The sequence below is a fragment of the Castor canadensis genome, chromosome 8 (genome assembly GCF_047511655.1).
Source record: "Castor canadensis chromosome 8, mCasCan1.hap1v2, whole genome shotgun sequence".
NCBI classification, from domain to species: domain Eukaryota; kingdom Metazoa; phylum Chordata; class Mammalia; order Rodentia; family Castoridae; genus Castor; species Castor canadensis.
The window spans coordinates 155,097,614-155,123,560 of NC_133393.1; the positions used below are offsets into that span (position 1 = coordinate 155,097,614).

Below are 25,947 nucleotides of genomic sequence, written 5' to 3' on the forward strand. Positions count from 1 at the left end.
ACACATCCAGCAAGGTCACTGTAAGGGCCACAAGGCATGCTCACCCCACTGTCAGCATGTGAGGAAGGCAAGACAGGACCCTGTATCTGTGCCCAAGGCCTTGTTGGATCAGTCCCCTGAACAGCAGCTCATCTGGGGCAGGGGTACTCACCAGGGTTCCTGTTAAAAAAAATGTCTGTAGCTGCTTTGAGCATTGCTTTTCTCTCTGCTGCCTGCTGAAGACAGAGCCAGGTGCTGGCCTTTTGGCAAGAGCCCAGCACATGATCCACCTGTGCCACCTGTGCCAGCCTGGCTCTGTGCACCTCCTGTGGTGCGGGCCGTCTATTTCACACATGGCACCTGGACCACCTGAGTCACCCTCTCTTTTCCAACCTTCTGTCAGCCATGGGCCACGCCATCGCCAATGGTCTTGTGCTCATTGGTACCGGAAGCTCTGTGAGGCTGGACAAAGAGCTGGACCTGGCTGTGAAGACCATGGTGGAGATTTCAAAAACCCAGCCACTGACACTGAGGGAGCAGCTGCACGTGTCTGCGGTAGAGACATTTGCCAAGGGGTAAGGGGCCTCACTGGGCCAGGGGGCTGGCGTTCCGAGGCTGCACAGGTGATGCCACAGGTGTCCCAACGCCCTGGGGGAGGGGGCAGCCTGAGCGTGGTTCTTGCCCCACCTCATGAGATGGTCTGACTGAAAATTTCGTCCCACCTGATGCTCTGCCCTCCCTTGAGTGCCCAACAAGAAAGGAGTTGGCTAGGATTCCAGTCTAGTGTTCAGGGTAACTTATTATGTGCCATTAAATACACTGGTTATTTTCTTATTTTTATTTTTATTGGCAGTACTGGGGATTAAACTCAGGGCCTTGTGCTGGCTAGGCAAGCATTCTGCCATTGAGCCACACCCTAGTCATTTTGCTTTTAGTTTATTTTTCACATAGGGTCTCTTGATTTTGCCAGGGTCAGCTTCAGACTCTGATCCTCCTACCTCTGCCTCCTTTGTAGCTGGGATTACAGGCATGCATCATCATGCCCTGCCCCAATAAACTGGTTATTATTTTAATTATAAAATGAACAGGTTCATGCTCTCCCCTGAAAATAAAAAATAAAATAAAAATAAAATAAAATGAACAAGACCACATGATAGAAATATCTAGAAGAGAAAAGAAAACAGTCAACATATGCTTCGTACCCTAATACACTGCACTAGTCAGCTTCCCACAATTGTGGTAAAATACCTGAAATATTCCACTTTTGTTGGCCCGCGATCTCAGAGGTTTCAGTCCATGGTCACTTGGTCCTGTTCCTTTGGGGGCCATGGCAAAGCAGAACATCCTGGAGGAAGCAGGTGGTGCAAGAGACCACTCACACCATGGCAGCCAGTAGAGTCAATGTCTCCTTCAAGGACACACCCCAATGACGTCACTTCCATGAGGCCCCGCCTCCTAAAGGTTCCACCACCTTCCAATACCCACAGGTGAGGGGCCCAGCCTTCAACAGGTGGACCTTTTGGGGACATTCAGTGTCCAAACTGTAGCCCACCCCATTGTGAGCGTGTGCTCACTGCCTTCGAGATCGTTCTGCCTTTCTTCCCATGGTTGTTCCTCTCATCTTCCAGGACAGCTCTAGATGCTCAGGCAGGCAAGATGTCCTATAGAGCTAGAGTTAGGCGACCTGAGCGGATTGTGCAGGGGCTCCGGGGTTCTGACCTAGACCCACAGAGTCCCGCTGGGTCCTCTTGGTGAGTCAGCACAGGTGTGGGATTCTCCAGCCACCTCATGGTCTCAGGTGAAATTGTCTTTGGCACCTGGTTAAACCTGTTTGTTTGTTTGTTTTTTAAGTCGAACACGAGAGCAAGATTTCTCACTGGTTTTCAATTTTCTCACCCACAACCTAACATAGAAACTGAGACTTATGAATATATTTTATATATATGTAGTATTTTTTCTTTGTGGTGCTGGGGGGGGAGCCAGCACCTCGCACATGCCAGTCAAGTGCTCCACTGCCAAGCTTTACCTCCAGCCCTTGATATAATTTTTAAAAGCAATCCAGTGCAGACTGAGAACTGGGCAACTTTTATGTTCCCTGTGCGTGTGGACTTCGTGTGGCTGGACACGAAGTGGCTGAGACATCTCTCTTGGTTTCCAGGAACTTCCCCAAAGCCTGTGATATATGGGAACAGATTCTCCGGGACCACCCCACAGACATGTTGGCCCTGAAGTTTTCCCATGATGCTTATTTTTATCTGGGCTACCAGGAACAGATGCGAGATTCTGTTGCTCGAATTTACCCCTTCTGGACGCCAGATGTCCCCCTTAGCAGGTATGCACCGTTGGAAATCAAATAAATCAAATCAAGTTCTTGATCTCTCTCTTCTGCCCCCACAACTTTGCAACTCTGTTGACCCTGTCCTAAAAATAGTGAGTGTGTTCATCTCCTAGTGCTTTAAAGTCAGAAGGCTTCCTCTTCTTCCTTTGGTCCTCGTCCCACCCTGAGAATGAGTAGTGTCGGTCAGGACAGGATTGTTCTTGCTACAGTAACAAGCGTTCCCTGATCTTATCTGCCAAAGCTTATTACAGCAAAGGTTTATTTCCCCACCCATACACATCTATTTTAAGAGGGCGAGGGTTCTTGTCTCCTGTCAGGATTCCAGCTGGCAAAGCAACTGGCCTCTGGACTCACAGTCACTGCAAGGGGAAGGAGAGCTCTTCTGCGGGTTCATAATGGCAACTGAGTTCTCACAGAGTGAAAGGGATTCCTGGCAGCTCCCAAGTCATTAGCCAGAACTGATCCCGTGAACTGATCCCCTCAGGAGAGCCCCAAGTGCAGGTCTCCATGCTTGGGAAGAGAGGGAGGCCTGGAATGTTTGTGAGCAGCTCCAGTGGCCACCACCTGTGATTGACTCCATTGCAACTCATGAGGGTCTCACAGCTAATAGACCGAGAAGCTGCAGTAGTCTAGGCTCTCCAGAGAAACCACCCGGATCTGGAGCACCTCGCTTGCTGGCTCTCTGTCTCTCTTGATCATCTTTATCTATAGTGACAAGCGTCTGCATCTTATTCTCCAAGGGCAGGAGGAGAGGTTTGTTTTAAGGCACTGGATCATGTTTTAAGAGTCTGCCAAGTTCAGAGCATGCAGAGGAGGGCAGCAGATTGGAAATTCATGTATAGCAGTGTCCAGAGGCAGTCTGGAGGCAGAGTTCCTTTTTCCTGGATCTGCAGGTGGTACTGAGATTTTGAACCCAGGACCTCATGCTTGCTAGGCAAGTACTCTACCAGTTGAGCCTTTTTTGCTTTAGTTAGTTTTTCTCAGGCCGTTCTGGACTGCAATCTTCCTATTTGCTCTTCCTAACTTGCTGAGATTATAGGCATACCCCACCATACCTGGCTGTCTTCTCTTAAGGTCTTCAGCTGATTGGATGAGTACCACCTACATTATGGAGAGTCACCTGTTTGACTCAAAGTCTACTGATTTAAATGTCAGTCACATCTAAAAAGTAAACCTTCACAGCAACACCTACACTGGCGTTTGATCAAACAGCTGGGCACCCTGGTCCAGCCAAGTTGACAAAATTAACTTTCATGAGAGCCTGATAGTACCTGACACACAGTAAGCACTCAATAAACATTTTTTAAAAGGTAATATGGGCTAGGTATGGTGGTACATGCCTGTAATCCGAGCTACTAGGGTGGCAGATACCTGGAGGACTGTGGTCCAAGCCAACGGGAGCAAAAAGTCACTGAGACCCTCTCAATCAACATGCTGGGCAGTGGTGGTATGAATCTGTAATCCCAGCTAACATGGGAGGCATAGATAGGAGAACTGTGTTCTGAGGCTAGCCCTAGGCAAAAACTCAAGACCCTTCCTGAAAAATAAAAACAAGGCGCTGGAGGCATGGCTCAAATCGTAGAGCGCCTGCCTAGCAATCATGAGGTTCTCAGTTCAAACCCCAGTACCGCCAAAAGCGAAACAAATACACACATCTTGAAAACTGCTGCTGTAGAACATGCTTTGGTGAGTAAGAAAAGCTGGAACTTGTCTCTGAGCGTGGTAGTAAAGATAACATCTGAGTCTCAGAAACACCGTGACTCCATTTTGTTTCCACTTGACCCCCGAGAGCCACAAGTAACTGCCTTGGGTATCAGTGTCAGAGTTACAATGAGAAACGCAGGTGTGTGCTCTTCACAAAGGGTCTTTAGTCCATCTCAGCTGGTCCGAGGCTGAGAGTGAAAGGGAAAAATGGGGCCCTGAGCTCAGCCTGGGGAGTGGCCCAGCTGTCAGGTGGGTGTATCCCCACTGACCACAGGGTGGAGAGCTGTGCAGTGCTGCAGAAGCAGAGGACTTCCCAGGAAGATGCCCTGGGGCTGTGCCTCTGAGTGAGTGTTACCTGGCAGACGGTCATCCTCGGTGGAGAGACCCCATGTTGATGCTTGAGGAGGTAAATGCTAATCTAGGAGGGGCTGCTGTGTGGATGTGCTGGGTTTGAGGACCGTGCCCCTCCCCAGTCAGAAGCATGGGTCGCTGGGAAGTGCAATGCCTGGCCAGGACTATTAGAGTGTGTCCACATGAGGGCTGCTGTGACAAAGTGCCACACTGGACGGCTCAAAGCAGCAGAAACTCACAATTCTGAAGGCCTGAAGCCCAAATCAGGGTGTGAGCAGGGCCAGTTTTCTCCAGCAGTTCCAGAGGCTGCCTCTGGGTCTCCTCCAGCTCTGGGGGAGGCTGGTTTCCTTTGGCTTTCCCCATGGCTGTATCCCTCTGATTTCTGCTTCTGTCTTCATAGGCCGATCCCCTCTGTGACCCTGTCTCATGTGGCCTTCTTACAAAAAGGACAGAGCCATTGGATCAGGGCCCACCTCATCTTCACTGATTAAATCTGCCAAGAAAGACCCTGTGTCCAAACATGGCCTCATTCTCAGGTCCTGGGAGTTAGGACTTCAGCATGTCCTTCTGGGAGGCAGAGCAGCCTGCTTCCAGCCCATCTTTCTGTGTTTTGAGCCATTCTCTTTGTTTTCAGCTATGTGAAAGGTATCTATTCTTTTGGATTGATGGAAACCAACTTCTATGATCAGGCAGAAAAGCTTGCCAAAGAGGTAAGTCATCCCTTCTCAAGGTTGCATGTCCCTTCAGGGGGTGGCCATCAGGTGGGGCAGAGTTCACAAAGGCCACCCTTGTGTGCCCAGGACCCCGAGGGTCCTCAGAGGTTTGGAGCAGCTACTCATTACTGTGAGTAGCTGCTGAGGCAAGTGTCTGTCACTTGCCATGTGTGTCACTGATCTTTTGTCTCCAGAGCCACATTCCTGGGCAAATCATGGTTCAGCATCTACAGATAAGGACCATGAAGCTCTGGGAGCCTGTGGCCACCACATTCACCTAGGGTTGCACAGAACAGTGGCTCTGGACTTCCCTTAGCCCTGTCTGGTTGCAGACCACGTGTGGCACTGCCAGGACAGGGCACTGTAGGCAGGAAGTGGATACAATCCTTGGTTCTTCCTCCTTCAACCTCATCTTTACGCACCACTAATAGCACCAGTGTTTCAGGAGATGAGCAGGCTGCCTCCGGCTAGGCCTGACCTGCCTGTGCTCTTCCTGCCTGAGTGGTGGGGTCATCCCATCAAACAAGCTGGTACCTGACCTCTGCCCACATCTCCCAGTCATACCAGTGAGAGGGCAGAGCCAGCGTGGAACCTGCTAAATGCCCCCACCAACTCCAGGCCCCACACTTTGTATTCTTCCTGGGACGTGCTGGCAGAATGGATCTTTCTGGACGCCCCACTTGCCTGGACTCAGGGCCAAGTGAGAGGCCTGGCTGCAAGATGGCTCAATGTCTGGGAGTCCCTCTTGCCACTCCTGTCTTTGTAGGAGTGGAAAATAAGGCTCAAGGAGGAGTTGTCATACTCAGAGGGTGACAAGTGCCCATGCTCCAGGCTTGGGACTGGGACTTCATGTATGCCAGCTCCTGTCCATTCTCTCTGCTCACATAAGATCAAAATCCTTGTTGCCCAGAGAAGAGGGCCAAGGCTCAGAGAGAGGCCAGGCCAAAGCTTGCCCAGGCCCACACAGCTCAGAGGTGAGGGATCAAATTCTCATCTAGTCACCTGATCTGATGACTGTCCTTTAAGCTACCTGGATAAGACCCCAGCCCCCTAGCCTCTCCCCAGCTCCCCAAGCATTGTCCCCTTCCCAAGAGGGCACCATCCAGGTGTGTCTGAATATTGCCCTGAATCAGAATCTGAGACCAGATGAGATGAGGGTGATGGGTTATTTGCTTTAGCTCTGAGTCAGGCCGGGAAGGACTTGGCCTGGTTCCACGGCCAGGGTGATGCGGCATCACTGTCCAGGGTAAGCCACAGGAGGATCCCTTGCAGATCATTGCAGCAGGGCTGTCTGGTTGGGTGGCACTCATCTGGGCATGTGAGGGGTGGCAGGACACTTGGAGAAGCTCTGGATGGGAGCTTTGGCCCGCTGACATGACAAAGCTCCCCGGAAGACGGCCAGTGATGCCAGCTCAAGCTTGACTGTTCCCTTGTGTCCCTCACTTCTGCTACAGTGAGCCATGCTGCAGGCCCTATGTTGCCTCACCCCAGCACTCTACAGACTGGGCAAGAAGGCCAAGCTGTGACAGTGTCCACCAGGCTTTGATGAGAGTGAGGGTGGGCAGGGGGGCAGCAAGTCTAGCAGGTCAGTCCCAGGCTGGGGAAGGACAGGACGAGCAGAGGGTGGCTAGCCAGGGGAAGCCCAGGAAGGAAGTTTGAACTCTCCCGAGGGCTCCAGGGTAGGGAGGCAGCTGGTCAATCTCCAGACAGCAAGAGCCAGGTGGCAGTGCTGCCTGTCCTGAGCCACCGCCCCTTGTCTTTACTGGCTGAGAGCAGCATGCTGAGTAGGCTCCCTTCAGGCGGCCCCAGAGCCCCAGTCTGCTCAGACTGTGCTCTACAGTGTCCCTAATTATCCTGGCACTCAGGGCCCTGCAGGTGGGGCTCAGGAAGGCCGAGGAGTGGGAGCAGGGAGGCAGGGCTTGGTGTGGATGGCCTATTGCCCAAAACCCTGCAGCAGGTGCCAGGCCAGGGCAGAAGTGCTTGGTGCTTCTGAACACTTGTGAAAGGGGTGGAGACTGAGATAGCAAATCTAGGGAACCTGGGAATGGGCCATGCGCCCCAGGTTGCTGCTCTGTGCCTGGCACTTGGCAGGCGCTCAGCAAACATGAAGGGAGCAAATGAACAGAAGAACAATGCCACCAGCAGGTGGGAGTTGTGCTATGTTTCCTGCCGCCTCACTGGTCACCGTGGAGCTCAGTAGTCATGGTCACGTGACTATTATCATTTATAGCCGTATTGTCGGACCTGCCGCTTCTGAGCCCACAAAGCTACCTGTGCAGCCATCACACGAGTGTTAGTGGAAGGGTCAGCCATAAGCCATGGGAGCACATGAAAGTCCACACAGTGCTCACAGCTCTGAGTGGAAGGCAGCACCTGTGGCTCTTCTACCAGGGGGAAACTGAGGCCCAGAGTGGCTGGATTGCAGGTGGCTCAGCTGTAGACAGGAGGCTGTGGGGTCAATGTCTGAGCTCTGGCTTCGGAAAGACTCCAACCAAGTCACTCAACCTCTCTGAGCCTCAGTTTCCTCATCTGTGAAACAGGCGGTGATGCCTTCCTTGACAACACCCTGTGGTTGGTATTGCCCCGAGCACACAGGAGAGGGACTGGCTGTTGGACGGCAATTATTCTGAACCAGCCCTGTCCTCTTTGCTTGCTCAGTCCCATTCAAGTCCTGTGTGCTCTGCCCAGACAGTCTGATTAATCCACGTTTTCTTCACCCCCACCTCCCACCCTCAACCGCCCACCCTGTGTAGGCTCTATCTATTGCCCCAACAGATGCGTGGTCTGTGCACACCATTGCCCACATCCATGAGATGAGAGCAGAGGTCAAGGATGGGCTGGAGTTCATGAAGTGCTCAGAAGCCCACTGGAAGGTATGGTTCTTATCAATGGTCGTGTACCTGGACAGTTCAGGCTGGTTCCTCAAGTCACACTGAGGACTTGAGGTATCTTAGGCCCCATAAGATACCTTAGTTCTCAGGGAGCTTGGGTTCAGCTGGGAGGCATTTCTGACAGGCCATTGCATCCCCTGAAACCCCACAACTCCCCAACACTGGCCAGTGGTTCTCTGTTGATTCTAGAATTGGAGTTGGGCTGAGGCATTTGGTTGTGAAAGTATGGAAAGAATGCCGGGAACTAAGAGCCTGGCAAGTGGGGATCTGCCCGAGCTTCTGCTCCTGGCCTGCTGGTTCTTCGTGGGACCACAGAGTGGCCTCAGGGAGCACAGGGTGCAGCCAGGAGGGAGTACAGGTGGGGGTGATAGCCCAGAGATATCTGCAGGGCTGACCTGGGAGTTGGGCCTATCACCCTGCCAGGCCCTATCCTGTGGTCTCACTTTTCTCACTCCCTGTACCCAACTTCACTCAGCCCTGCTGCTGGCTGATTTTATGGGGCCTAAGATACCTGCCTTTGAGGCCTGGCTCTGCCCTGGAACAAGAACTTGATCCTTCTGAGCCTCAGTTTCCTCATCTGTGTTCTGTGAAGCCCTTGCCCCATAAATGAGTCCTCATTTGTCTTGGTTCTGATGCCACCAAGGCTGGGGTCCTATCAGAAAAGGCAGGTGTTCTCTGATGTCTCTTTCTGTCCCCTGTGGCTCTTGGCAGCCTTTGGCTGGCTGGAGGGCCTGGATTTGGACGATGAGCCTGGGGCTCTCTCTCCTCCTCCTGCACCTGCCTCCAGTGTTTGATGCTGGGCAAAGAGTTCAGTCAGACTTCATACTTCTGCCCTACCCCAGAGAGACCCCTACTGAGGGTTCAGCCTAGACTTCTCTGTCCTCAAAGGGCCTGGTCACATGGAATGATCAACCTCAGTGCAGAGCACAAGCTGCACCATGACGGGGACGCTCAGAGATGTGAAAACCCGGGTGTGGGTCAGGAAAGGCTTCCTAGAGGAAGCAACCTCCGAGCTGGGAGATGGAGGGTATCCCAGGCCAGGAACAGCCTGAGCAAAGATGCCATGTCCTATGGTGTCCTGTGAGGGAGTGGGCAGTTTGGTGTCCTGGAGCCAAGGTGGACGTAATGCTTCCCTGCAGGAAGCATTGTCAGGGCCTCTTCCCCAGGGAGGTGAGGCAGTATTCAGGCAGGGGTCTCAGCAAAGGAAGGGCTGGCACCAAAGCAGGGACCCTTGGACAGAGGCCACTGGGCCTGTGGTATAGGTTGGAGACCCCAGGCCATTTGCTCAGCATTTATTATGTGCTTGGGTCAGAGAGCACTCAGGTCAGGAGTGCCAGGGAGAGTTGCACTTGGCCCACAAGCAGGAACCATGCAATCTGAGTTGAGCTTGGGAAGACCTACAGCTTTGGCCCTGTGGAAAGGGCAACTGGCGGAGCAGCAGTTGGTCCCCTCTTTGGCTGCCTCCTTCTAAAAACCATGAGCCTAGTTTCCCAAGCCTGCACCATCCTAGCAGGGGCCAGCTCAGAGCCAAATACAACTCACTCTAACATTGCCTCCCACTGAGGCCCAGCCTGTGGCAGAGCAGCATTGACCTGCAAATGTCAGCCCTGCCCCCTGGCTCTGTGGGCTTCACCAGCACTGTCTCAGAGCAGCCCTGGGCCTGTGGATCTGACGATTTCATCCAAGTGCTGAGCTGTTGGGGCACACAGTGGACAAGGCTTTTCCAGCTGCACACCCAAAGGAGACAGAGCTTGAGCTGCCAAGGCATCTCTGTGCCCATCCTGGCACTATTGATTCCTACTGGGGTCCTAGCGAGATGCCCACTTCTCCCAGCCTCAGTTTCCCCTCATAAATACAGGCATGACAGTCGCTACCCCTCAGTCTGAAGGTGATTAGGTGGGGTGTAAATAGCCAGTGTAGACTGACCTGAGAGCCAGCACCCAGCAGGGCCTATTTACTGCACTCAGAGGTGACCACCTCTGTAGTAGCACCCTTGTGTTTCTCCAGACTCTCAGACATTTCTTTAATTCTCTTCTTCCTTTTGCAGGACTCTGATATGCTAGCTTGCCATAATTACTGGCACTGGGCTCTCTACCTGATTGAAAAGGTAAGATGCCCATCTCTTTGGACAGTCTCACCCAATACAGATGTCCGGAAGAAGAAGCATTTTCTAGCATCTGTTGTCTGTGTCCTGTCCATGGCCACTGTTTTGTGCTTGCATCCAGTGGAGTCGAAGCTTGTCAAGGATTTCTCAAGCTGAGCGCTATCACGCCTTCTTTTCACTCTTGGGAAACAGGAATCACGTGGACTGTGTGTAGTTGTAACTGAGTGCCTCTGTGTTGTTGGGGCACATGGCTCGGCCCCTCCCCACAGATCGAGACCACCCAGGGGGAGCAGGGGTTGGGGAAGCTGCTCTGGAGTCTCTGGATCCCAGTGATTCTGAGGGAGTGTCCCATTTTCAGGGTGCTTTGTACAGCACTGCTTACCACAGAGAAAGGTGTCAGCTCCCTAAATGTCCAGGGAGAGAAATGAGTGCAAGGTGAGGGTCCTGACATGGCAAGAATGCGAGGATATCGCATCTAGAAGGAAGCAGAGAAGCAGCTGAAAGTACAGGAGGGAAAACAGGGGAAGAGACTGGGAGGAAGTGCATGACACAGCCAGCACAGATGAATGTCAGCAATACTCACTCAGGTTAAGTCTCCCTTACCCAGAATGCCTCAGAGCAGGTGTGTTTCAGGTTTAGAATTTCTTGGATTTTGGAATATTTGCATATACATAATGAGTGGGATGGAATCCAAGCCTAAATGTGAAATTCACTGTGGTTTCATAGGCATATTATCCATATGGCCTGAAGGTCACTTTATGACTGTTCTGAGGGTACTGTGTTTTGATTGTGACCTGCCACATGAGGTCAGGTTGTCACTTTCCATTTGTGGTGGCATGTCAGTGTCCAGCATTCTGGACTGGGGAGCATTTCAGATTGGAATTTTTGGTTTAGGGCTGCTCAGGCTGAACTGAGTTTTCTAGCAGGCAAGGCAACACTCCTGGGAGTCGCCCCTGAGTTGCAGTTTAGGTAGCTGCTGCCTGCTCTGCTGGGAGAAAAAGCCAGGCAGGGTGACTGTGGGTTTGCCTCCTCCCTTCCTGAGAGTATGGTCCTGCTGGGCCCTGCCCAGTCTCCCTGTAAGGAGGTGCAGGCACATGTGTGGGGGCTTTGGCGTGGCTGTGCCTTTCTCAGTATAACCCTCTCCAGACGCTCATCATGGCATCTTGGTTTCCAGGGTGAATACGAGGCCGCGCTGACCATTTACGACAACCACGTAAGTGTGCACTTGCACTGGGTTCCACTTACTGCAGCAGCTGCCTTCACCTCTGATAGGTCTTTGAGCCCATTAGTACTGCCCCAGCCAGAGAGGATGGCCGGAGCAGGAGCCCTGGCCTTGGGTAAGACCCAAGAGCTGTATCCTAACTCAGCATGTGACAGGGCATTCCACAAACTCTGTTCACCCCATGCGTGTGGACAGTTTGGTGTGTGTAAGGTGACCGGATGCAGCCTCTGTTCTCAGTCGTTTTAGGTGGCTTTTGTTTGGTAAGATAATTAATCTGTCTGTGAGAATTTTTTTTGACTGTGATAAAATCTCTATAATGAAAAGTTAAGTACATAGTTCTGTGACTCTGAGCACAGCTGCCTAGCTGTGCTCCATTCTTACCCTCCTTCCAAAGTGAAGCTCTGTACATTGTCCCTCCAGCCCTGTGTGTTCTTTTTTCCTTTTTAGTGGTAGTGGGGTTTGAACTCCTTACGCTTGCTAGGCAGGTATTCTATCACCCCCCAGCCCTTTTTGCTTTAGTTTGTTTTTCAGGTAGGGGGCTCATGCTTTTTGCCCAGGTCAGCCTCAGACTTTGATCCTCCTACCTCTGCCTCCTGAGTACCTGAGATACTCTCTGGGTATTCTTTCAAAAATTAAAAAATGTCCCAGTGAGGGCTTCATAATAAAAGCACGGGACCACAGAAGTGCTCATGATTTAGGGGCATAAACACCAGAGAAAAACACAATAAAGTTCCCTTGAAGTAACCCTTTTGACATTGTCAGGGCTCCTGAAGAAGAAATGAGGGTGACACTTACTCTGTGCTGAGGTGTGGAACAGGTCACCTGCTGAGCAAAGCTGAATCTAGACACGTGACTGGGGAAACAAGTCTCCTGCCAGTGTGGTCTTGGCCTGGGGGTGATAGGTGCCATGGTCTAGCATTGCCCCCAGGCACACAGTGCAATGAGCTCCTTACTCAGGTCTGCCTGGCACTCCATTTGGCACCTGCAGCACTCAGTGAGGGTGATAGTCTTGATGCTGGGGTGATAGGGACGATAGCAGTGGTTCCTGTTTGCTGAGGGCTTGCTCTGTGCAGGCCGCACTCACAGCCCAGATGTGCCAACTCCAGCCGGCCCTGTGGCCCCCTTACTGTTCAGCCTTCTGAGTGAAGCCTTGGGCGGCCCTTGTTTTCCAGATCCTTCCCAGCCTGCAGGCCAGCGGCATGATGCTGGATGTGGTGGACAGCTGCTCCATGCTCTACCGCCTTCAGATGGAAGGTAGCCATGTCTCTGCCCTTCCCTGGGCCTCTCACTCCTCTCCTCCCACACAGTGAAGAGAAGCGTTACATCTGGTCTGTAGAACAAGTGCTCCTTAGCTTCAGGCCTTGCCAGGAACACACCTGGCTGCCACCTTGGGTACCAGCTGTGCAGCTGTCTCCCAGCTGGCCCAAGGTGGCTAACACAGCTGCTGCTGTCCTTTCTTCTAGTCTCCACCTTCCTTCAGAGTAGTGGCCTCAGGCTCTGCACGAGGGTGGCACCTCCACTCCCATGGCCTGCCAGCCTGGATGGCACCTGGCCACCTGGCTAATGCCTCCTTTCTTAGCACATGGGAGGTGAGAGTTTCCAGCTCTCTCGAATTGCAGAATGGTTTCTCAACCCGGTCACTCCTTCCTTCACAGCTGGCCTGGGTGGGGCTGTGAATGGCTTCCTGCTGACTACAGGAATGCTAGATGGTGCTCCCCTCTCCTCCAGGCTCAGCATGCAGACTGGGGTTAGGTCCTGGGTCAGCAGCACCATGTGGGAAGGGAGGCTTGGGCAAGGCACTCCAGGGATCCACAGAAAGGCACTGTGAGCTGTTTTTGGAAGGCTCCAGGAGGGCTTCCTAGTGGAAGTGAAATGTGAACCATGGAAGGATGTGTAGGGTTTGACAGGCAGAGACAGGGAAAAGGTTTCACACACAGAGGGAGCAGCTTGTCCAAAGCCACCAGGACACAGAAGCCAGCAACCTGTAGGGACAAAATGCTGAGAAGGCAGGCTGGATGTGGTCAGAAGGGGCAAAAGGAGGTAGAGGTGGGGGGAGCTGGGATACCCTGTGTATGGGAAGGCCAGGGTGAGGAGTTTGGCTTTTATCCAGGGTATGAGGAAGCCTGCCAGAGCAGCACAGGACAGGTCTGGCTCTGTCTTCCAGAGAGACTCCTCTGAGGGTGAGGGGCTGACCTCTGCTGGAGACCCTGAACAGCAAGGAGGCCAGGGATGTCAGGCCTGGTCATTGATTGCTCCTGTGGTGAAGGACACAGGGAAACTGAGACAGCCACACTCAGTGTAGAACTGGGTGGCAAGGCAAGGGCCTGGGGAAAAGCTGGGCCCCTGCAGCCCTGCTAACCTCTCCCTGTGAGAGCCATCTGGAGCTCTTCAGTGAGCTGCCTCAGTACCGAGATGCTGAGGAAGGGAAAGGAGATCCAGACTGGAGAGTGAGAGATAAAGTGGGAGCCAAGGGGCCTCTTGTTTCCTCACCATACAAACCAGAGACTGGAGAATCATGTCCAGTTTGATCGCTGCTCACTGTGACGGGGTGACAAGTAAAGATGAAGGGCATAGTTTGTGGCTGGAGGTTCCTGAGAGAAGAAAGAAGAATCCTGCCCTTAGGAAATGGGGGGCGGGAGAGGGAGGTGGGTGCTGGCGGTGGAGGGGGGTAGGGGCTGTCTAGAGTTAAGAAATCCAGACACAGGCAGAAGACTGTTATTTATCAATTCAGTTGATTCTTACTGAGCACCTCTGATGTAGCAGGCACTGCATTTGTGGTAACCTCTAGCAGAGTTTAAAAAGTGCTTTTTGGGTTTGTCAAAGGGGCCAGAGGTTATTTAATAACCTTTGACAGTTTTTAAATTTTATGTGTTTACTGCTTTTGTAATTAAGCAAGGGTAACATAAGCCAAGAGGCCACAAGCCTCACCAACCCTGCTCACTTCTTGGCCTTTCACATGGAACAGGATCCTGTGGGCTCCTGAGGAATGTGGGAGGAAGAGGCCTGAGTGCAGGTCATGCTCCTGTCTCCCACTGAGCCCCCTTCCTTGTCGCCAGGAGTGTTCGTGGGCCAGCGGTGGCAGGATGTCCTGCCTGTGACCCAGAAACACAGCCAGGACCACATCCTGCTGTTCAATGACGCACACTTCCTGATGGCCTCCCTGGGTGCGCGGGACTCCCAGACCACACAGGAGCTGCTGACCAGCCTGCAGGAGGCCAGCAAGTATGCGGAGTCCCCAGTGCCCTGTCCTGGGGTGGGCTGGTACCATGCCATTGGGCAGGTGAGAAGGTGTAAGGGCTGCCCTGCCCGCTGGGGAGCCTGAGGGTGAGGCCCTGCTGGTGAGTGCAGCGTGGGGGATGTCCAGGGAGGACTGCCCCAGGTGGGCACCCCCAGGTGTGTGCCTCACAGGTTTGTGGCCTCCAAGGGTAGAATCAGTGTCTCCATCCCCAGGGTGGGTGTGAGCTTCCCACACAGTGGGCCTAGAACCAGACCCCTGGTGCTTACAGGCCCTGAGAAGCAAGGCCCTGCTCTGCTCTGAGTCTTTTCCTCATCTGCAAGCTGGGGATGGTGTCCACCCAGGGATGGCAAGGGTGGACTGGGAGGCACGGGCTGAGACAGTCATCTCCTCCTAGTGGTAGTTGTAGCTCAACTTTAGTGTCAGGCCATTGTCTGCAATCCTGACCTCTGTGAGGCTTACACTGTCATACCTATCTTATAGATAAGCAAACTGAGACATGAAGCCGGGGGACAGGCTAGGTGGCTGGTTACTGGCCTCATCCAACCCAGATCTTAATTCAGAGCCCTGTCCTTTCTCCACACTGGGCTGTTTCTCCTGTTCCCTCGCCCACCAGAGCGCTCCCGTGTAGCTGTAGAGGGGTCTGGCCCTCTGGTTCTGTGGGTAGGTGGGACACATGCCTTGGAGGTGGTCACAGAGGCTCTGTCTCTGTGGCAGGTCCCCAGGGGAGAACTGCCAGCACCTGCTGGCCCGAGACGTGGGGCTGCCCCTGTGCCAGGCCCTGGTGGAGGCTGAGGACGGGAACCCTGACCGCGTCCTGGAGCTGCTCTTACCCATCCGCTACCGCATTGTCCAGATTGGGGGCAGCAACGCCCAGGTGAGCTGGCTGCCCACAGCAAGGCCACCATTGAGCTTGAGGCCCCAGCACCCCAAGTTTCCCCCTCCCCATAGTGTGCCACTGAGTAGTATGGATGCAGCAGCTCTTGTCTGCAGCTCTTCCTCTGTGGTGGGCTAGGGGCCGGTCCCTCATCCATGTTGCAGGCACCTAACTTGAACTTGCCCACCTGACATTGCAGAGAGACATCTTCAACCAGTTACTGATTCATGCAGCCCTAAACTGCACATCCAGCATCTATAAGAACGTGGCCCGGTGAGCATCCCCCCCATCCCACTGCTGGGCATGGGAGGGTCTACAGCCCATGGCTCTTCCTGTGGAGGGAGTGCCTGAGGCTTCCACATCCCTCAGCCTGGATGACTGTTTTTGAGGTTGTGAAGGCACAAGGTGGCAAGGGAATTTGGTTCTCCTTTGTCAGTATGCTCGACTCTACCCAAGGGAGCCAGCCAGCCTCTACCCTGAGGCCCAACCTTGTGCCTCCACAGCCCACTCCCCATTCCATGCTGAGATACAGATAGCCAAACATCCTGCTCTTTCAGGCCCCTGGGCCTTTGCATGCGCTGTGCCCTCTACCTGGTGGATACCCATTGCTCCTTTAGGCCTCAGCCTGCATTCTCTTATCTAGCTGTGTTGGGTGCTGGAGGCTGCAGCGAGCAGGTGAACTCAGGACCTGGCTGTATGAAGCCTCTCTAATGCAAGGGACCTGCCATGAAACAGTTCACTCAAGTGTCTGTATGATCGCATGTGTATGGCCAGGAGACAGGAAGTATTGTTTCCTCTGAGAACTTACAGCAAATTCTTATACTTCCTATAAGGCCACTGATGTCACCACTCTGAGCACCTAATCTCCTCTCAAAGGCCACATCTCCCCATCCCTTCACTTTACCATGTGAATTTGAGGGAAGGAGAGGCACCAGCATTCAGTCCACAGCAGAGTCTCTACCTCAAACTTTTCCTACACTTGCTTTCTTCAAACTTGGGGTTTCTACCATACCTTCTGTTCAGCTGTTTAGTTTTCCTGGACCAGTCTCACCTGTCCCTCTTGTCCTCAGCAGGAGGTTGAGCTTTAAGTTACTCAGCCATGGTTTCGTCCAGGCAAAGGTCACAATGACGTCCCCACCCTGAAATCTTCTTCTTGACATCATTGTTTCTAGTTTTTATCTGTGAGGAAGAATCAGTGCTCTGTAGCTGGATGCCCCGGTTCTACTTCTGCCAGCAGTGCCCCCACATCTTTCTAGAACATTCCACAGCAGAACCTCTGTGTATTTCCTCAGGAGCCTTCTGATGGAGCGCGATGCCCTAAAGCCCAACTCGCCCCTGACAGAGCGGCTCATCCACAAGGCGGCCACCGTCCACCTCATGCAGTGACTGGAGCTGGCCCTTGACCTGAAGGCACTCAGCCATGACCTTCCCAGCATTTGACCAGCTGCCCCACTGGGTTAGGGTTAGGAAACAACTGGGCCTGCTTGTTAGGGAAGAGGGTAAAGTTCAGACTTAAGCAGAAAGCCCCCTGGACCAGCAGTTTTATAGAAACAGGGGCATAAGTTAATTTTAAATGTATTTCAGAAATTTCTCCCAGTCCTTCCTATAAGGGCTAACGTGCATTTTAAGTGCTCAGAACCAATATAGGTGCTGTTATTTGCAGTTGCCCTGCAAACTGTTTTCCTACAGGCACACTGATACCATTTCCTGGTTGTTCAAGGGCAGAGGGGGGGCCAACTCAGATGGGGAGCTCTACAGGTGGCCTCCCACACCTGGCTGCCCCCCCCCCAGGCAAAGGGAAGCTTTCATTTAGTCATCCTTATATTTTATATAGGCCCTGTTGTCCCATTTCTCAGGGGAGGACACCATTGGGGAAAAATGGCTTGCCTGGGGTCACAGTAAGCAGAAGCCTGTCTGGGAAAAGGGGACTCCATCTTGCTGCCTTTTGCCTCAGCCCTGCCTGCTGCACCCATGGCTCTCCAGGCAGCTTCTGCTGTCTCTTGAAAAGACATTTTGAGCCTTCTTCAGGGCCTGGGTAGTGCTGAGTAGAGCTTGTTTCTCTTTTAGAACTGAATATGGGATCGAGGTCTTGGGGAATGGCTTCCTTGATCGACTCTGATTCTAATCATAAGAATGGATGTGAGAATTGAACTCATGGCTGCTCTGTTGTGTTAAAAACCAAAGCACTGACACGTGGCTATAACATGATTTGAGCCAGATTTATAAATGCTGCCTTTGTCTCTGCTTCCCTTTCGTCAGCCTGATGTGTCCCAGTCCTGCTGCTGTCAGACTGAGTGCAAAGGTGTTTTTCAAGTTCCTTCATTTCCTGCTGAAGTTAGGTAGGGAGTGGGCAGGTCTGCTGGAAGGGAGTGTCATCTCCAAACCCATTAGGGCCTTGTAGTGCGCTCAAGTCTGGGGAAATTCCTGGGATTAAAATGTATTAATTGCTTCCTTTCACTACTAACTCCTGTGGGCATCTTTGAGTATCTCCTATGTGCCAGGTCTGGGTTGGGTCCTGGGGAGACCAGTTTCTCCTTGAACTTGGGGTGGGTGGAGCAGCAAGTCAAGAAAATACATTAATTACCGCAGAAATTCAAGGGAGGTGCTGTCTCTACCCAGGAGTTGGGGACATGTCCAAGGGGGAGCCTCCTCAAGATCTTTTTAACTGGCTCCAAGCAAGACATGGCCAAGGAAGCAGGAGCCCTGTCCAGAAAGTCTTTCACCCCACCCCCACTGTGGACAGGTGAGGATGCTGCCTCTTTGCCCCACAGTCCTTGGCACCTGCCTTTCTTTCTGCTGTGATGTATCAGGTCAGGGGCAGCATCCGCTTTCCCAGTATCACACAGCACACACAACTGCTTGCGCTGAGTAGCTGTCAGTGAGTGGATGAATGCATGTTTTAATGAAGCAGAATCCTACTGAGGGAATGGAAGAATGAATCTACAAGGGTCTGGTCAAAGAGGAGGAAGCCTAGAGAGGAGAGCATTGGGGTGAAGATACAGGTTAGGGAAGTTGTTAATAATGGGTGCTGTTTACTGAGCACCGACTATTGCTCAGTTGTTACTGACAGATACTGAGGACAGGCGTTGGGGACCCTACCCCGAGTAGACATCCCCAGCGCTGCAGAGGCAGGGACAGAGTAGGGCCAAGAGCCCCTAGGTCTTTGGCCATGGGCACGCCTACCACAATGGTTCATAAGTCAGCCAGGCCTGGTTGACTAAGATCCATCCAAGTCCTGGATCTAGTGCAGGTGGCACTGAACTGGCCACCACCCCTGGCATGTGGCTGGGGCTTGGAGCTCTTGTGCTGGGGCCAGCCTGTCTAAGGGGAGCAAGTCCTGGAAGAGATGGACAGTAGACAACCCAACCTAACGACTTCCTGAGCGTCCCCTCAGGGGTCCTTTCAGGCCACCCCTGGACTTCCCTGAGCCAATTAGTACACCCCTCCCCTTCCTTTTTCTGAAGTCAGCTTGAAGCTAGCTTTCTGTTACTTCAGACTGAAAGTCCCCTGACTTGGATGTGTAGCTGGGTCCATCTATACCGATCACTCTTCTCCAGTTAAATAAGATACTGAGAAAAAGAAGGAATGAAACTTAGAGGAGAGCCCAAGGGCAGAGGCTCAGTGTGGGAGAAGAAGGTCAAGAGATGCTCAGCACATCAGAGTGCAGCCGGAGGCAAGAAGTGAGGGTGCAGGTGGAGTTCCTGGATGCGAAGAGTTATTGGGGGCGCCTGGACAAGAAAAGGGGGCAGTGCTAGGCACTTCAAAGCTTCTTCAAAGCTGCTTGGTCACTCCGCCGCACAGTCCTCACTATCCCACCCGGGGCGCAAGGCTAGGGAGATGACGGCTGTCCTACCAGAGCTCACGGTCTGCGGGGGTGGGGCCTCAAGGCGGACGACTTCCGGGTGGGTGCGTCCGGCGCCGAGCGGAGCCAATCCGTTGCGTGGAAGTAGTGCGCGTGCGCACTTGCCTCTCTTCCGGGTGATCTGACTACAATGCCCAGGGTGCACTGGGCCCAGCGTTCCCTATTCAAACTGACCAATCGGCGTCCCGCGCCGCCCAGCGCCGAGTTTAAACCCTTGGCGGAGGCACGGCCTGAGTCTTCGCTGACCGGGTGAGTGGGGAGGGTTCTGGGTAGGGGCGAGGCGGGCAGGAACGGCACCCGCCGTTCTGGGGTGGGGAGGACCGTGCGCTGTGGGGAGCCAGGCCTGGGCTGGAGTCGGGGCTCTCGCGCCTCGGGCGGGGACGGGGAGGACGTGGCTACCGAGGGCGAGCCAGGCACAGCTCTGAGAGCTGCTGGGAGTTGCGTTATCCCGGCTGGGCTCTCGGTTCCTGGGGGAGCCCCGGGACACAAGATCCTTTCTGGGTGGCCTTGGCGCCGCCTTTCCTTGACTCTACCCGGCCGCGGCCTTTGGCCCTCTGGCCTCGGTGTGCTGCCGCAACTCCCGCTGCCGAGCTAAATCGAAGCAATCCGGGGCCTTGGCTGTGACCCCTGCTTACCTTGTGGCCCCCTTCGTCCCTGCAGCGACCTCCTGGCAGCCCGCACCATGGAGGGACAAGGCGACGTGGCCTCAGCCGGCCAGGCGCGAGCAGCGAAGATGGGTGCTGCTAAGGAAGGTGAGTCATTGCTACTGCCGCGAGGAAGTTGGGAGACCACATCCCAGATGGAGATTGATTTAATAGTTCTGTGAGGTTTTATTCATTTGTCTCTTAGCGTTTATCTTGTGCTCTTGCTCTGTACCCAAGGAACACACGCTATGTGTCTTTATTCTTGGGTTTCTTACACACACACACACACACACACACACACACACACTCTTTGAGTTCCATGCAGCAAGGATTCTTAACAGTTTTACTCAGTTCAGTGTCTCCAGCGCCCCAGCAGTACCTGACATTTGGTGGAAACACACGTTGAATTGAATGTGATGCTTTTTTTCTTTTCTTTTTTTGTTGCTGGTTTCTGTTGGCTAAGACTTGTTCAGGGTCTTTGAGATGCTGTTAGTAAGTGTGCCTGGCCCGTTAACTTTTCTTCTTGTGCCCTTGTTTGGTTTGGTTGTTAACATAAGTGTACAGGCTCACAGATGAGTTACAGTTGTCCCTCAGTAGCCTATGGGATTGGTTCCAGGACTAACACCCCACCCCCACATGAATGGCAAAATCCAAAGACCCTGGGATCTTATGTAAAATAATACAGTATTTGCGTATAACCTTTGAACACCCTCCCATACACTTTAAGTCATTTCTAAGATTTTTTTTTTTTCTTTTGGCAGTACTAGGGTTTGAACTCAGGGTCTTGTACTTGCTAGGCAGGCACTCCATTTAGATTACACTCAGCGTTGACACAGCGGCGTGTTCTTGGATTTCCCTTGTTTCTGTGTCTTCCCTGCTGCCTCTGCATTGCGTGTTCCTCCTTCAGAGCCAGACTTCAAGCTATCTCAGTTTGTTTTGCTTTTGTTTCACCTTAACCCCTGCTATTTCTGCTTTTCATCTCACCACTCCATTCAAGCTGCCTTCATCAGACCCTGACAACTTCCATGTTGCCAAATCCCTTGTCACTATTCATCTTTGTTCAGTCATTCGGCTTCCCAATAACACTCTGCTTTCTCTCCCAGAAACTTCCATGATGCTGCTTCTTTTCCTCATCGGTTTGGCTGGTACACCTGCATCTCTTTGCAGGTTATACCTCCTCTACCAGCATCAGAAGCTGATCTTCACAGGATGTGGTCTGGGATCTCTTTGTACTTTCTCCTTGGGGGCTGTCAGCATTATTTTGGCTTTCCACCTGTCTGCTTTCTGGAGACATCCATATTTTGCTTTGTGCAGAGCCTCTCCCCTGACCTCTGGACTTGTGTGTTCACCTGCCTGTTTTAGCATTTTCACATGAATGTCTCTCCCCTCAAACTCAGCATCCCCTGTTTCCTCCCCCCATTGTTAACCTATTCTTGTTTGTCTTTTCATCAAAGTAAATGAATGACCCCTCTGTTCACCAGCTGCCCAAGCTGAGAACCCTCACCTGCATTGAATCACTAGTTGCTGCCATTTTGCCCTCAGAGTATTTGGGATCTGTCCCTTTTTTTCCAACTCCATCCAGTGCCACCACCCTGGTCTCAACCACCTTACCTCACCTGTACCTTCTTGTATGCTACTCACTTTGGCCAGTGTATGCACTCGTAATTTCAAAAGCTATTGCTGCTTCCTTTCCGGCACAGCAGCCAGGATCACCTTTTAAAAGCATGAGTTAAATTATGACAGTCTTCTGCTTAAAGCTCTTTAGTGACTTCCTTGCACTTTGGATAATATAAAAGCTGTTTGCCACAGCTGGCAAGCATTGTGAGATCTGACCCTACCTACATTTCCACTTTTCCTGCTTCACTCCAGCCATTCTGCTTACTGACCAGTTTCTCAAACACCCTTGGGTAAAGGTGTTCCCAACTCCTCTTTACCCTCCTAGCACCCTTATCTGCTGCACCCCCAAGGCAGAAGCCATGTACCTCAAATGTACCTGGCACCTAGTAGAGGCCTTGGCCTATTGTAGGTGCTCAGGTGTTTGCAGAATGATGGAGTTAGCCAGTCACAGAGCCTAGAGCAGAAGACTGCTTTCTGATTCCTGGTCTGTGGTTCTTTTTTCTACACAGACAGTTGGAAGTGATCTATAAAATTGCCTTGCAAGATTCAGATTGTAAAAAGTGAAGGATCTTCCTCTTGTCTTTGTCCTTCAGCCTCCTAGTTGCCCCCTCTAGGGCTCGTGTCATCCATGTCTTGGATGCCCTTCTAGGCATGGTTTGTGCAAATGCCAGCCAGTATGTAACAATGTTGGTTGCTTCCTCTTCTCATACAGCAAGGGAGTCCTGCCATACATCTCGTTTGTTTGTTATACTGAATTTACCTCGATGATTGTGCGTCAATAAAAAATAAGCGTTATTTATTTATTTTGGAGGTATTAGGTGTTGAATTCAGGGCTTCCTCCTTGCTAAGTGGGTGCTCTACCACTTGAGCTACATTGTTACATTGGTTGTTTTTGAGATAGGATTTCCCTTTTTGCCCAGTTTGGCCTGGACCAAGATTCTTCTATTTTATGCCTCCCATCATAGCTGGGATGACAAGTGTGCATCACTTCACCCAGCCTTTTCTGTTGAGATGGGGGTCTTGTGAACTTTTTTGCCTGAGCTAACCTGGAACTTTGATCCTCCCAATCTCAGCCTCAAAGTAGCTTGGATTAAAGGCTTGTCCACTGCACCCAGCTTGTTTCACTATGAAGCTGAGGCTGGGATCGAATTCTCAATCCTCCTGCCTTACCCAGGGATTACAGGCATGCTGACATTACAAGAGTGCCACCATATGCCAGCTAACTTTGTTATCCTTTATCGTACCTATGTAGTGTTCCATCATGGGAATGGACTGTAATTTATTTCATCTATTGTGGGTGAAAATTTAGTTGTGCTTAGTGTTTGCTGTTATACATAATGCTGCACTAGCTGTGTGTACCCCTCAATTGTACATCTGTGACTGTAGGATACATTTATTAGAAGTAGGCTTGCTGGGCTGAAGGGCTCTGTACTCTTATGGGTATGGATACTGCTGGGTGACCTTCCACAGAGCTAATGACCTTTGCCTCTTCCAGCTATGTAGGAATTACCTCTTGCCCACAGCTTTGCTTACTATTTATCAAACTCTTTGATTTTTGTGGGTAAGTTTGTTTTTCATTGTTCTTCCTTTTGAGTGAGGCTGAACTTCTATTATATATATTTAAAACATTTTGTCTTACTGTCTGTGAATTTTTTCTGTTCATTTCCTTTCTGTTTTCCATTAAGTTGCTATTCTTTTCTTAGTTATTTGTAGGCACTCATCAGCACTCATCATAAATTAGCCCTTTGTGAGATAGGTTGAGAATATTTTCCACGCCTGGCTTTATATTTTCAAATTTTGAGGTTTTAATAAGCATGCTATGTTGCTTATTAAAACCAAAGAAGACAAGCCAGGTTGCTGGTTGCTCACATCTATAGTCTTAGCTTCTTGGGAGGCTGAGATCAGGGGGATTGTGGTTCAAGTCCAGTCCCAGCAAAAAGTTTGCAACATCCCATCTCAACCAAGAGCTGGGCTCGTTGGCATGTTCCTGTCATCTCAAGCTATGTGAGAGGCTAGGACTGGGAGGATTGTGGTTCTAGGCTAGCCTGGACAAAAAAATTTGTGACATCCCATCGATGGAAAAAAGCTGGATCTAGCGGTGTTTTCCAGTAACTGGGAAGCACAAAATAGGAGGATCATGGTCCAGGCTGGTCTGAACAGAAATAGCAGACTCTATCTCTGTGTGTGTCCCTAGCACAGCACAAAGGGCTAGAGGTGTGGCTTAAGCAGTAGGACGACTGCCTAGCAAACATGAAAGCCCTGAGTCAAAACTCTAAAACACCACCCCCAAAATAAAAAAAGATGAAAGAAGATATGATTTGTAAAAGTTCTGTCTGAACTTTGTGGTGTTGAAATGCCAGTTCAGTGCATTTCAATAACTATTTGCTAAGGGTATGGACCCTCAGCTGGACATTTGTTGGGCCACAGAGTCCAGAGGCACTTACAAAGGAGTGCCTGGGCCAGTGCAGTGGTGGAGGTCAGGAGCTCTTGAGAGGGGGCTGAAGGGAGGAGCAGTAAAGGGATTGCTAGCCTGTGATCTGTGAGAGGGAGTTGTGCAAATAAGCAGGGCAGTGAAGGCTTTGATGGGCATCTGGCTGGGATGGGGTACTGAGTGCAGTGTTACCTGGGGATTCAGGAAGGACTCCAGGGAGCGTTGGGGAAGGGGTCAATGGGTACTTACTAGTCTCCATTCTGTGTTCGAATAAGACTTGAATTCACTGTTGAAGGATGACTAGGTGTCTTGTAACTTGTAAAAGGGGAACTTAATCCCAGGGGAGCTGAAGCAGGTAATCTTTTGAAAAATTTCTAAACCTAAAGATGCCTTAGCTCTTCTTGAAAAGCAAGCGAAATGACTTCATGAGTGTATTTTAGTTTATTTCACAGAAATGAGGCTTTGTGCTTTCGGAGTGGGTTAGCAAACTCAGAATGGCTGGTGCAATTTAAAACGAAAATGGGAAAAAAAAGATGACTTAGTGCTCCCTATGAAAATACAAGTAACATACTTTTAAGTGTAAAATTTCATAATAGCTCTGATACTTACAGCTATAGGTAGTATCTTCCTCAGTTTCACCAAAAATAACAGTGAACTTTTTTTCTCCCAGACCTTTGTCTTTTGGCAGATGAAAAATTTGACTTTGATCTCTCATTGTCTTCTTCAAGGTAAATGAATTTTCTTCCCTTGCCCTGGGCATAGCCACTTCGTCTTTCATTTGAATGCCAGTGTTGTTAACCACTAATAATTCTTTTCATTAAAAATAGTGCAAATGAAGATGATGAAGTCTTTTTTGGACCTGTGGGGCATAAAGAAAGATGCATTGCTGCCAACATAGAATTAAATAATCGGATTCCTGAGCAGCCTCTTCTGTCAGCAGCTGCCAGTCCCTGCTCCTGGAGCCCTCTCACTGGGGAGAAGTTCGTGGAGGTGTATAAAGAAGCTCACTTACTAGCTTTACAGATAGAAAGCCGCGGCAGAAAAGAGGTAGTCCAGGCTGCCAAGGCCGACAAACCCGAAAGCCCTTGCAACCAGGGCATGGAAAAATTTGTCCAGGAATCAAAGTTAAAAATGAACCTCTTTGAAAAAGAACAGGCAGTGGAGAAGAGCCCCAAGTCACTTAAAAGAGAGACATACTTCCTGTCAGATAGCCCCTTGATGGGGCCACCGCTTTCAGGGGTCCAGCCTTCCTCAGAGGAGCTCCTGTCCCTGACCTTTTCCCCAGCCCTGCCCAGCACCCCTACCTTGGCTGGGCCTGCCCTGCCTAACACTGCCCTAGCACAGGGGCCACCACACTTGTCTTACCCTTTGCCAGGGAAGCCAAGTCTTGCCCACCCTCTGAATCAAGCTGTGCGCCAGAAGAGGATCACCAGCAAGTTGCAGCTGCCACGAGTTTCATCTCTGAGAGGAAAACTGGCCATGGAGAAGGTAGGCAAAACCACATAGCAGAACAGTTCCTAGGAACCCACACCCTCCTTGCTTCTCCACCTTTCAGTACATGCCCTGTCATGTGGGGAGAGTGCTGAGGGCGCATGTGCTCTGAGGCCCCAGAGTTCAGGAGTGGGAGAGTGAAGAGAGTAGTAGAGGAGCCGGCCCCGGGTGGGCTTGGGCATCACAGTGCCAGCCTCAGCAAAAATGTTCACAACAGTGTTATTCAAAATTGCCAAAAAATTGAGCCAACCCAGATGTCCATCAGTTGATGACGGATAAATAAAATACAGTATATCCAATTAATGGAATATGGTTGTGGTAGTAGAGAATTGCAGTAGCAATACATACTGTTACACGGGTGACCTTTGAAGACATGCCCAGTGAAAGAAGCCGGACGCAAAAGGTCAGGCACTGTGATTCCATTTTATGAAATGGCCACAGTAGGCTGGTTGTGGACAGCAAGTGATGGAGTGGTTGTTCTGGGCTGG

General features: G+C 51.4%; 1 protein-coding gene across 7 annotated transcripts in view; it reads left to right on the plus strand.

Moving 5' to 3' along the window:
* The window catches only part of LOC109699744 (tetratricopeptide repeat protein 38), a 49,236-nt gene that overhangs the window by 4,227 nt on the left and 19,062 nt on the right, over positions 1-25,947 (plus strand). For 2 of the 7 annotated variants that reach the window (XM_074084704.1, XM_074084706.1), the window contains exons 4-18: positions 383-554; positions 2,138-2,311; positions 5,007-5,082; positions 7,839-7,958; positions 10,024-10,083; positions 11,255-11,293; positions 12,475-12,556; positions 14,359-14,524; positions 15,255-15,414; positions 15,614-15,687; positions 17,674-17,753; positions 18,034-18,157; positions 19,937-20,028; positions 24,639-24,696; positions 24,796-25,456. In XM_074084704.1, the coding sequence (XP_073940805.1) occupies positions 383-554; positions 2,138-2,311; positions 5,007-5,082; positions 7,839-7,958; positions 10,024-10,083; positions 11,255-11,293; positions 12,475-12,556; positions 14,359-14,524; positions 15,255-15,414; positions 15,614-15,687; positions 17,674-17,753; positions 18,034-18,157; positions 19,937-20,028; positions 24,639-24,696; positions 24,796-25,456 (2,138 nt within the window). The other 5 variants (XM_074084707.1, XM_074084705.1, XM_020184597.2 and 2 more) reach the window with 5 other exon arrangements.